Genomic DNA, 12,573 nt, shown 5'->3' with positions numbered 1-12,573 from the left:
GTTTGAGGAATTGTGTTCATGATGATACTCCTTATGGAGTGAGGAAAACTGGGGAAGGGACAGATTTGTAAGAGAATACTGAGGTGCTCAAGTGCAGATATCAGGTAGGCAGTTGGTTAGGGGGATCTGGAGCTCAGAAGAGCCAAAATGACATGTGAACAGTTCAAGTGAGAAATAGGTATTCTGAGACAAGAGGGTTTAATTTAATTTGTCAGTGCTCTTTACAGTTGTGAATTTAATAAAGCAGCATATTGATTTTTTTAGATGAGGTATTCAGAAAACCCAAATTATTTAAAAGCTGCATGGTCATGAGCTATCATCTTTAAAAGAAATTATATTTTTATTGATTTCTCTGTATAAGAATTTATCAGTGGTTCTGACCACTTTATTTTAATACAGACCCCTTTGAAAATTTGATGAAAACTATGAACCCAGTAAGGGGAAAGGATGTACATCAACACCTGCATTAAGGAAGTATGAAGTTTATAAATTTGGGATACCATTCACTATGGTGTTAAAAGTCAGTGATCGTATTTTTATCCATTTCCCTGTTTTACAGGGAAACTGTAAACTGTTTTACGGGGAATGTTTCCCTGTTTTACTGATGTCCAGAAAGGTAGAATGGCTTGTCTCTAATGGTAGTTAGTGTCTTGATTGTTATTGGTTAGTTAGAATACATTACAGATACATACTTCTCTCAAGTAGCATACTAGGTGCTTGCAGGACTAGTGGGTAAGAGAGAACGTGCGACTGATTCTTGTGGGGTAAAGGACACATTTGAATGGGAGCATAATTGACTTTGGTAAAGATTGTCATTAATTTATCAGATTTCTGTAGAACCAATATCCCGGGTTTTTATTAGCACCAATCCCAGGACTTGGTAGAAGGGTTGCACTCAACAAATATTAACTCTCTTACTGCTCCTTAGCTTTGCTGGGAATGTTTGTGCAACCCTTCAAGGCAGATGAGGTGGGTAGGCGGGGGCGGGGGTCAGGGAGCTGCCAGATTAATCCTGAAACTGAAGTGGATACAGAAGCAGCAGTTTTCCTTGTTAGCTTTGGTTGCTGTCTGCAGTTGCTGTAATTAAATGAGTAAATATTTGCGTAACAATGTAATAGAAAGGAAGGCAGAATTCCTCTTTGTCTTCTAGTGTTATTTTTCCTCTGTGGTCACATCTGCCACATTGCCAGACCCTTTCCTGGTGTTTGTGACTCACTATGCTCTGGATTAATATGTCTTTTCATTGTCTTTCAGTAAAAATCTTTAACCTCTGAATTTTCAGAGCCTTTTAAAATACACAAGATCTTAGCTGGGTGTTACCGATTGTTAAGTTTTAGACCTTTCAACTTCCACATAAAATCGACATCAGGTCAAATAATTATTGCCATGGTATCCAGTTTATGAAATTACAGGAAAAAATCCTTTAGATTGTCTAGTCTTTGTACCTGCACAGGCCAGATTATTTTTAAAAATACACTTAATAGCTTTTTCCCCACTCAAAATAATTGTATTAGTTCAGTTTTAGCCTTGCTCATGCTAACCCTTACAGCCTGGGAGCTTCAAGTAAGCAGACGTGATGTAGGGAAAGGGGAAGTTCTTGCTTTCATTTTCATTTTCACACACGCACACTCTTTTGTAGATTTCTCATATTTCACCATACGCACTTCCCACACAACAATGCTTTCTTAGATTATGAAATACAAGGAAAAAACTCATGACAGGAAATTTATGGAGAAGCAAATGAAACGTGCCTTCATTGTTTCTGAAAAGTCAACGTTCAATTCGAATCATTTTCATGTATGCAATATATCATTTTATCTGGCTTTTGAGATTCTGTCTTTCGTTTTGAGAAGTTTGACAGTGATGTGCCAAGATGAGTGAGTGTGTGCGTGTATTTTGCATTTATTCACTTTGGAGTTTACTGAGCTTGAATCTGTAAATTTATCTTTTAGTTTTATAGAAAAATTGAACAGAAAGTACAGAGCATTCCCATATACTTCCTCGCCTCACTCCGTTATCCCCTATTATTAACAGCATTAATGTGGTACATTTGTTACAATTGATGAACCAATACTGATATATTATTTTTACCTAAAGTCCACAGTTTACATTAAGGTTCATTTGTTGTGTTGTATAGTTCTATAGGTTTTGACAAATGTATAATGGCATGTATCTACCATTTTAGTATCATAAAGAGTAGTTTCACTGCCCTAAAATGTCCCTGTGCTCTACCCATTCATTTCTCCTTCCCTACCACCCCCAACCCCTGATAACCGCTGGTCTTTTTACTGTCTCCATAATTTTGCCATTTCTAGGTGTCATATATTTGGACTCATACAGTGTGTAGCCTTTTCAGATTGGCTTCTTTCACCAGCAATATGCATTTAAGTTTCTTTCATGTCTTTTCATGGCTTGATACCACATTTCTTTTTAGTGCTGAAGAATATTCCATTGTATGAGTGTACCACAGTTTATCCATTCACCTACTGAAGAACATCTTGGCTGCTTCCAAGTTTTAACAATTATGAATAAAGCCGCTATAAACATTTGTATACAGGTTTTTGTGTGGACCTAAGTTTTCAACTCACTGGGGTAAATACAAAGGAGTGTGACTACTAGATCATATGAGTGGAGTATGGTTAGTTTTAGTTTTGGAAGCAACTGCCACATTGTCTTCCAGAGTGGCTGTACCATGTTGCATTCCCAGAAGCAGTGGGTGAGTTTCTTTTGGTCCACATCCTCACCAACGTTTTGTATTGCCAGTGTTTTTTGGATTTTGGCCATTCTAATAGTTGTGGGATAGTATCTCATTGTTAGTTTAATTTGCAGTTACCTAACAACATGATGTCAAACATCTTTTCATATGGCTATTTGCCATTTGTATAGTATCTTTGGTAAGGTGTCTGTTCACATTTTTTATGCATTTTTAACTGGGTTGTTTGTTTTCTTATTATTGAGTTTGAAGAGCTCTTTGTATATGTTAGATACCAGCCCTTTATCAGATAAGTGTTTTGCAAGTATTTTCTCCCAGTCCATGGCTTGTCTTTTTGTGCTTTTAGTAATGTCTTTTGAAGAGCAGAAGTTTTCAATTTGAATAAAGTCCAAATTTTTCTTTCATGGATTGTGCTTTTAGTGTTGTATCTAAAAAGTTATCACCAAGCCAAACCAAAGGTCGTCTAGATTTTCTCCTTTGGTATCTTCTAGGAGTTTTATAGTCTTTGAATTTTTTATTTAAGTCTGTGTTCCAGTTTGAGCTAATTTTTATGAAAGGTGTAAAGTCTGTCTACTTTGTTGTTGTTGTTGTTTGCGTGTGGATGTCCAGTTGTTCCAGCACCAGTTATTGAAAAGACTATCCTTTCTCCACTGAATTGCCTTTGTTCCTTTGTCAGACTTTGCCCATGTTTTTTGTTTTGTTTTGTTTTGTTTTGCCCAATCATCTTTTTCCTCTGTTCTTCAGATCAGGTAATGTCTATTTATCTCTTTCAAGGTTACTGAATCTTACTCCTTTCACTTCCATTCTGCTTTTACACTTCTTTTTTTCACACTTGCTTTTTCCCATTTGGTGTATATTTTATTTCAGATATTTTTCAGTTTTAGAATTTTCACTTTGGTTCTTTTTTTTAAGCTTTTTTTTTCCTTTGTGGAGATGTCCTATCCTTTATTATGAACAAAGTTTTCTATACATCCTTGAGCATAGTTATCATAGACAGCTGCTTTAAAATCCTTGTCTGCTAATGCTAACATCTGGGTCATCTTGGGGTTGGTTGCTGTTGATTTTCTTTTATCTCAAGAATGAGTCACACAGGCATATGTCATTTTATTGCACTTTGTAAATACTGCGGTTTTTTACAAATTGAAGGTTTGTGACAACCCTGCAGTTGAGCAAGTTTATTGGTGACATTTTTCCTACAACGTTTGCTCACTTTGTGTCCGTGTTACATTTTGGTGATTCTCGCAATGTTTCAAACCCTCCATCAGCAAAAAGATTACAACTCACTGAAGGCTCAGATGATGGTTAGTATTTATTAGCAATAAAGTCTTTTTTAAATTAAAGTATGCACATTTTTTTAGACATAATGTTATTGCACACTTAACAGGCTACAGTAGAAGCGTAACTTTTATAGGCACTGGAAGACAAAAAAATTCGTGCGACTTGCTTAATTGCAGTAGTGTGGAACCAAACCTGTAATATCTCTTGAGATATGCCTGTATTTTCTTGTTTCTTCATAGGTGAATAAATTTTGGATTGTGTGGTGGACAGTGCAGGTGAACCATTGTAGGGACTGGATTCTGGTACTTTCCAAAATGTATTGACTTACCGATTATTTAGTTAACTATTTTTGCAGGCAGTTAATTTGGCTGAACTCAAACTGCACACTCTGTCTCCCCTGTAGAGGGCAGTAGCTCAGATCTAACTAATTCATTTAGGCTTAGCTGAGGTGGTTGTAGTTGTCCCCACAGGTTCATGATAAAGGATTCAGCGAGATATTTGGGCTCCCCACTGTAGCGCTTTTCTTTCACAGATCCCCCCGCTCAGTTTCCAGTATCTGTGATTGCCATAAATTCAGTTCTCTGATTCTTCAAGCCAGCAAGACTTTGAGTTTCTGAATTCTCGCCATTCTATTTAGCGTGGGCTGCTGGCCTTCAAGTTAGAGGTTATAAATAACTTGGACACTCACCCTGTGTTATTCCCTTTTCCCATATCTACTCTACATCTGCCTACTTTTGTTCATTCTCCAAGGACTTGAGGAAGCCATTCTTATATATCGTCAGTGTCTACTGGAGACTTGGTCAAATAGGAGCATACTAGGCGATGACCAGAGCAGAACTGTACCAAAATCAGGAAGAAGGCAAGCAAAGGGGAAAGAAAAATGAAATAAAGCAAACACCAGTGTAAAAATAGGCAGAGACTATTAATCAAGGAGGATTAGAGGATGTTTACAGGAAGGCATAGTGGCCCAGAATAACCCATCTCAGAGGAAAACATTTGTAGTGCACCAAACCAATGTTTATGGCATTTTGTAAGTATCTGAATATTTTATCTGTAAAGAACTGATTGGATCTGTTCTAAAGTATAGTTATATATGTTGCTCCTAACATTCTTTTAGACTGTAAATTTCTCAAAGTAGGAATGAAAGAAGAAGCTGGAATTTTTTTTAGGATAGATTTAGTTTGTTCCATGGAAAGAGATCTCTGACATAAACAGGAGAATTGTACCCAGATAACAATAGTGGTATAATGTTTGCATGGTCTCAATTATAGGTCAATATCTGGGTACAAACCCATTGTTAAAAGTCCCTCAGTTTCTTGGCAAGATGTGGAAATGTGTGCTCAGATTGTCTTTGGGAAAATTTAGTTAGTGTATACGAAGCATCAAGCATGAAGTCCATCATGCAGTAAGTGCCCCTGTATGTTAACTGGAATATTTACCTTGCAGAGTTGTTGGGAAGATTAGATACTATATGACAAGTGATGAGATGTCTAGTACTCAGTAGGTGCCTAATAAATGTTAGTGTGATGAAGCTGCTGTAACCGATGTTGTTCCCCGGTATGCAGGCTTTGCATTTCACAACTCTAGTGGGTGCCGCTCATATCATAGTCATTGTAGATTTGTTAACCATATATATATATATATATATATATATATATATATATATATATATATAGGCCGGTGGCAGTAGAGTGCCTTGGGAAGGGACAATTTGTACTTATCTGTACAGGGACACCAATCGAACCAATAGTGATACTGCAAATTTGTAGTCTTTGCAATAATAGATGTATAGATAATTCCTCTGTATCCTTTGTGGTTAGGTCAGATGTAGGAAACTTTGTTACATTCTAACTGACACGTTATAATAGGATATTAGCAAATGAGAGTGTCTTTAGGGAAAAACAACCAGAATTAATGTTAAATAAAGAACTGTTGAAAGAACGCTTTTTGTGTATTTGGGAAAAGAGTCATTAGGTCTGGGGAATTTTACAGGTTAGCTGACTCCAGATACTGGAGGGGCTACCCATGATAAAGGTCATCTGTTTTATCTGTTATGCTCATTTTATTCTAAGAGTAAAAGATAATAGTTCACATTATTTGAAATTTGTAATTTGAGTCATCCTCTGACTCTAGAAGCAGTGACATATGTAATACAAATTCAAAGCAGTGTATGTTCTAGAAGCTATATAATCTGTCTGAGTTTGGAATGCATTTGGATAGAACTACGATTGGTAGATGGAACACTTGGTAAGCCAAGCCCAGCTCAGTATGAGAAAAAAAATCGTTAGGTTATGTTGCCTGTTCACGGGCACACTGCTTCACACAATGGAGCATGCCTTCTTACTGAAAGTTCTTTAGCAGAAGTTAGAGAGGACCTCTTGTCAGGAATATTCTAGAGGATGTTCTTATAGGATGAGTGGTTGGCCTCAAACAACCTTAAGGTACCTTCTAGTGGGAGATTCTTTGATTCTATGACCAGGCAATATACTCCAGCAAATAGAAGAAGCCTTTCGTTTTAAACAAATGTTTCTAGCATTGCAAATCATCAGATTATAAGAATGTCATCTAGCCAAAATGGATTTACATGGTAGCCTGCAGTGCAGTTCTTGGTACCAGCATGTAGGTATTGATCAAAATGATAACTTTTAGTACTGCTTCTGTGAGTGTGACCCATTCTATGTATTATTATGTGACAAAGATTTTTAGTTATTTAATTGAAAATTGTACTTTACAATAAGGTTCACAATGAAATTATTTAAAGCATGTTAGGGACACTGACTCACCTGTAGTTGCTCATAAACCTCTCCTCTTTGCAATAGGTGTGTTCATCGTTGCTGCTAAGCGGACACCCTTTGGGGCTTATGGAGGTCTTCTGAAAGACTTCACAGCTACTGACTTGGCTGAATCTGCTGCCAGGGCTGCCTTGTCTGCTGGCAAAGTCTCGCCTGAAACTATCGACAGTGTTGTTGTAGGCAACGTCATACAGGTTAGTAGGGCTGAAGGGACATTTCATTCCTATTGCTTTCTTTTATCAGTTTCTAAAAATAATTCCTTTAACGTGTTGTAATGGTGTACTAGTTAATAATAGTTGAAGGTATTCATAATTTGAGGAGTCCTCTGACTCCAGAAGCAATGGCATATATAATTCAAAAGGACATATATAATTCAAAAGAACATATATTCAGAAACTGTATATCTATCTGGGATCTGTCTGGGACTTGGGATACATTTTATTGCTTCTTAAATAGCAAATTAATCTCCTTGACTTATTTGAAGTAAATTGGTTCTCTCTGTGTGCCACCAAGGAGGGTAGCAAACCCAAGCAATGCAACACATCTCCCATCATTTCTTACACACAGTAGGAGCTTGGTCAGTGTTTTGTGGGAAATGAGAAGCTCCTTTACCCTCTACCTTGCTATGTATGGTGTACAAAATAGATGATTCATTTGCAGTAATTGAAAGCTGAATATTTCTTCAAAGTGTGGCCATGAAGTGGGGACTGTCTTACTCTTCCCAGACCTCATTGGTGGGACGGAGGCTCTACACTGAGTGCATTGCCACTGACAGTACTGGGGCCCTAATCACTGTTCTCCTGACTCGTTAAGGTGGTTCCAGACTGAGAAGGGTGAGGCAGGCTGAGAAGACTGGAGGCTACTGCCACCTCCTGCGCTGAGCGCTTTCAGCTCTTAGAGCTGGGATAAGGCTCAGAAAAAGGTGCACAGTTGTCCCTTGTGAATAATGCTGCTTTGAACATCAAGTACAAGTTTTTGTGTGGACATACGTTTTTATTTCCCTTGGGTGTATACCTATGAGTGTAATTGCTAGGCTATATGGTATCTCTACATTTAATTGTTTCAGAAACTTTCAGACTGTTTGCCAAAGCAGCTGAAACATTTTACATTCATACCTACAGTGTATGAAGGTTCCACTTTTGCCACATCCTTGTCAACACTTGTTATTGTGTGTCTTTTTATTATAGCCATTCTAGTGAATATGAAGTAGTATCTCATTGTGGTTTTAATTTGCCTTTCCCTGATGACTGATGATGTGAACAACTTTTCATTAGCTTGTTGCCATTGCCGTATCTTCTTGGAGAGTGTCTAATTCATATCCTTTTCTCATTTTTTAATTGGGTTATTTGTCTTTTTATTATTGAGTCATAAGTGTTCTTTATATATCCTGGATATGAGTCCCTTAACAGATACATGATTTGTAAATATTTTTCTATACTTTGCTATCTTTTCATTTCTTAATAGTATCTTTTGGAGTATGAAAACTTTTAATTTCGATGAAGCCCAATTTCAGTTGTTGTTGCTCAGGCTTTTGGTGTCATTATCTAAGAATCCATTTCCATGTCTAAGGTCATGAAGACTTATCCCTATGTTTTCTTTTAAGTTTTATAGTTTTAGCTCTTACATTTAGGCCTTTGATTTATTTTGATTTAATTTTTATATATGTTTTGAGGTACAGGTCCAAATTCATTCTTCTGCATGTGGCTATCCAGTTGTTCTAGCACTATTTGTTGAAAAGACTATTCTTTCTCCCATTGGATGGTCTTGGCACTGTTATGGAAAATCAGTTGACCATAGACACATGATTTTATTTTTGGACTCCCAGTTCTCTTCCACTGATCTATATGTCTGTCCTTTTTATGTCAGTTCCACACTGTCTTGATCATCATTGCTTCTTTGTAAGTTTTGAAATCAAGAAATGTGAGTCCTCCTACTTAGTTATTCATTTCAAAGTTGTTTTGGCTATTCTGGGTCTCCTGCAGTTTGATAATTTTAGAATCTGTTTACCCATTTCTACAAATAAGTCAGCTAAGATTCTGATAGAGATTGTTTTGAATCTGTAGGTCAATTGAAGGAATATTGCCATGAACATGGCATGTTTTTTCACTTGTATAAATCCTCTTTAATTTTTTCAACAATGTCTTAGAGTTGTCAGAATATGTTTTGCACTTCCTTTGTTAAATTTATTCTTAAGTATTTTATTCTTTTAGATGCTATTGTGAATGGAATTGTTTTCTTATTTCATTTTCAGATTGTTCATTGCAAGTGTATAGAAATGCAGCTGATTTTTCAAAAAAAGAAATGCAATTGATTTCTATATATTAATTTTATATCCTGAAACCTTGAACTCATTTATTACTTCTAATCGTTTTCTAGTTGATTACTTAGGATTTTTTATACATAACATTATGTCATCTGAGAGTAGAAATAGTTATGTTTCTTTCTTTCCAATCTGGATTTCTTTTATTTATGTATTTATTTTTCTTACCTAATTGTTCTGTCTAGAACCTCTGATGTTGAATGAAAGAGACAAAAAATGGATATCCCTGTCTTGTTCCTGATATTGTGGGGAAAGCATCCAGTCTTTCACCATTAAGTATGATTATATGGGTTTTTCTAGATGCCCTTTATCAGGTTGAGGAAGTTCTCTTCTTTTCCTAGGTTATTGAATGTTTTTATCATGAAAAGGTGTTGGATTTTGTCAAGTGTTTTTTCTGTGTCAATTGAGATGATCGTATGAGTTTTGTTTTTTATTCTGTTGATACAACGTGATATATTAATTGACTTTCAGGTGATGAAACAACCTTACATTTCTGGATGACCCTTACACTGGTCATGGCATATAATTCTTTTTGTACATTGCTGAATTCTGTTTGCTAGTATTTTGTTGGAGATTTTTATATCCATATTCATAAGAGATATTAATCTGTACTTTTTTGTGATGTCTTTGTCTGGTTTTGATATCAGGATAATTCTGGCTTCATGATGAGTTGGGAAGTGATCCTTTTCTATTTTTTAGGAAGAGTTTGTGAATAATTGGTATTAATGCTTCTTTAAATGTTTGGTAGAATTCAATAATGAAGCCAGTCTGGGCTTTTTTGGTGAGTAGTGTTTTGATTACTAATTAATTCAGTCTTCACTTGTTATAAGTCTATTCATATTGTCTATTTTTCTTTGAGTTGGGTTCGTAGTTTGTGTCTTTCTAGGCACTTGTCCTCTTTACCTAAATTATCTAATTTATTGGCACACAACTGTTCATGGTAGTCATTTCTCGTTATTCACAGTAGTTATGTTTTATATAGTTGCCATGTACACCGAATTAGCAACTATTGAACCACAGCTCCCAGGGGAAACGACAGGGTGAGGTTCCTGTGAGCCTCCGGTCACAACATTTTTGTTAACTGATCAGTACATAACCTTGTTTTATATATGTTTCTATTTAAGGACACCGTATTTAATATATATTGTTGATTCATTAGCATTAAACTCACAGCCAACAGCACTATCACTCATGCCTGAATGAAGTTTATCTAACACATATTTTCTCTGTGAGGCACGTCACTGCCTTCTTGCACTTAGGGATACTGGAGAGCAAGGACTTCAGCATTATATACTTGGGGGCCATTTTAAACAGTAAAATCACCCACAAGAAGCACAAAAATGCATAAAACTAAATAGACTGCAGGAAGATCACTATTTCTAGGATGAGAGCTGAAGCAAGAAGGCAGAGTGTCCCCTTGTTCATCCTTAGCTAGGAACGTGCATATCAGGCAGCTAAAATTTTTCTCCACTCTGCACATGTCTGCAAATGACCACAAAAGTGCTGCAAGTATTGATTTTGGGGGTTACAAATAAATTTTAGCAAGTAGGTGAATTTGCAAGTATATAATCTACACATAATAAGAATCGACTATACTTTGAACTTATATATTTATGTCCTGCCTATTTTGAGAGGTGTTAAGGTTCTTGGTGTTAAAGGTACTAATGTACCTTTATTGTAGAGAGAGCTAAAGCAAATTTGATAAAACGTAAAGAATTGGTCCATCAAGGTGACTTCAGGGTGTTCATTGTACTATTCTTGTAACTTTACATTTTATCAAATTTGCTTTAGCTTTCTCTACAATAGAAGCTGTTGTTATTGTTAAAAAGAAAAAAAAGTTGTTTCATCCCTTCTTACTCAAAGTGTGTGGTCCTTGGACCAGCAACATTGGCCTCACCAGGGCAGTGGTTAGAAATGCAGAATCTCAGGTAGTCCTAGACCTATTTACTGAGAACCTACATTTTAACAAGATGCCCCAGTATGCATTTTAAAGTTTGGGAAGCAGTAGTCTAGTCCCACCTCTTATTCTCCTGACCATTGTTCATCTTTCCCCTTCCTAGGTCAGCCAGCCTCAGCCTTGGTTACACATTACAATCACCCGGGTGCTATTAAAAGCAACTACTGATGCCTGGGGCCACCTCCAGCCTTTCTGGTTTAATTGGTTTGGTTAGGAGCTTGAGCATCACTGTGTTAATAAAGCTTCCTCGGTTATTCCACTGTGCAGCCAAGGTTGAGAACCATAGCCTCTCATGCTTCCTCTGTTAAAGAACATACTACTTCGAGATGGCGTATTCCATTTTTAAACAGTTCTAATTGTTATGAAATTCTGTGTTCTACTGAGATTTTAATATAAGGATTTCTCATACTTTGTTTAAAATCGAGTTGGCCGAATTACAGTTTTTATTCAAATCATTAACACGTATTATATAAAATATGCTGTACCTGTATGCATTGTGTCCTACCTTAGAGCCGTATAATTTATAATTTTTGAAAAATTGTAAACATTTTACTATATTGTGTCCTTCTTCTTAATTCCTAGATATATAGAGGAAATTCTTTTTCTTTCCCTCTGTTCCAGACTTCTTCAGATGCTATATACTTGGCAAGACATGTTGGTTTGCGTGTGGGAATCCCAAAAGAGACCCCAGCTGTCACTGTTAATAGGCTCTGTGGCTCCGGTTTCCAGTCCATTGTGAATGGATGTCAGGTATAGGTAACATTTAATTCTCTGAAAATATTAATAGTTATTAGAGGAAATGCCTCACTTCAATATAACACTGTAGGTTTTTAATTTTATAGTACTTATTAGGAGAGGTCAATATTTAATTTTTCTTGGAAAAATATTCATAGAAAATAGTTCCTTGAAAGCTAGTAATGAACCTTGAAAACATTATGCTAAATGGAATAAGCCAGTCACAAAAGGACAAATACTGTATGAGTCCACTTATATGAGGTCCCTCAAGTGGTCAGATTCATAGAGACAGAAAGTAGAATGGGGATTGTTGGGGCTGGTAGGGAAGAGAGAATGGGGAGTTAGTGTTTAGTGGGTATGGGGTTTCAGTTTGGAAATTGAAAAAGACTTCTGGAGATGGATGGTGGTTGGTTGCATAACAGTGTGAATGTACTTAATGACCTGTATATTTAAAATTGGTTAGAATGGTAAATTTTATGTTATGTGTATTTTATCACAATTTTTAAAAAGCTAGTCATGACTGTCATTCCTTTTTTTTTTTTTTTAATTTGGGACATTTTTTTTTTTAACATCTTTATTGGAGTATAATTGCTTTACAATGGTGTGTTAGTTTCTGCTTCATAACAAAGTGAATCAGTTATACATATACATATGTTACCATATCTCTTCCCCCTTGCGTCTCCCTCCCTCCCACCCCTCTAGATGGTCACAAAGCACCGAGCTGATATCCCTGTGCTATGCAGCTGCTTCCCACTAGCTATCTATTTTAAGTTTGGTA

The 12,573-nt window shown here is 36.3% G+C and overlaps 1 protein-coding gene across 3 annotated transcripts in view; it reads left to right on the top strand.

Moving 5' to 3' along the window:
- Window positions 1-12,573, top strand: part of ACAA2 (acetyl-CoA acyltransferase 2) — a 39,576-nt gene that overhangs the window by 1,201 nt on the left and 25,802 nt on the right. For 2 of the 3 annotated variants that reach the window (XM_027118484.1, XM_027118485.1), the window contains exons 2-3: window positions 6,811-6,977; window positions 11,682-11,810. In XM_027118484.1, the coding sequence (XP_026974285.1) occupies window positions 6,811-6,977; window positions 11,682-11,810 (296 nt within the window). The remainder of the gene's footprint in view (window positions 1-6,810; window positions 6,978-11,681; window positions 11,811-12,573) is intronic. The other variant, XM_027118486.1, reaches the window with a different exon arrangement.

The sequence above is a fragment of the Aethalodelphis obliquidens genome, unplaced genomic scaffold (genome assembly GCF_003676395.1).
Source record: "Aethalodelphis obliquidens isolate GAN/ISIS:26980383/991018 unplaced genomic scaffold, ASM367639v1 scaffold19, whole genome shotgun sequence".
Lineage (NCBI taxonomy): Eukaryota > Metazoa > Chordata > Mammalia > Artiodactyla > Delphinidae > Aethalodelphis > Aethalodelphis obliquidens.
This window is presented reverse-complemented; position numbering and strand designations above follow the sequence as displayed.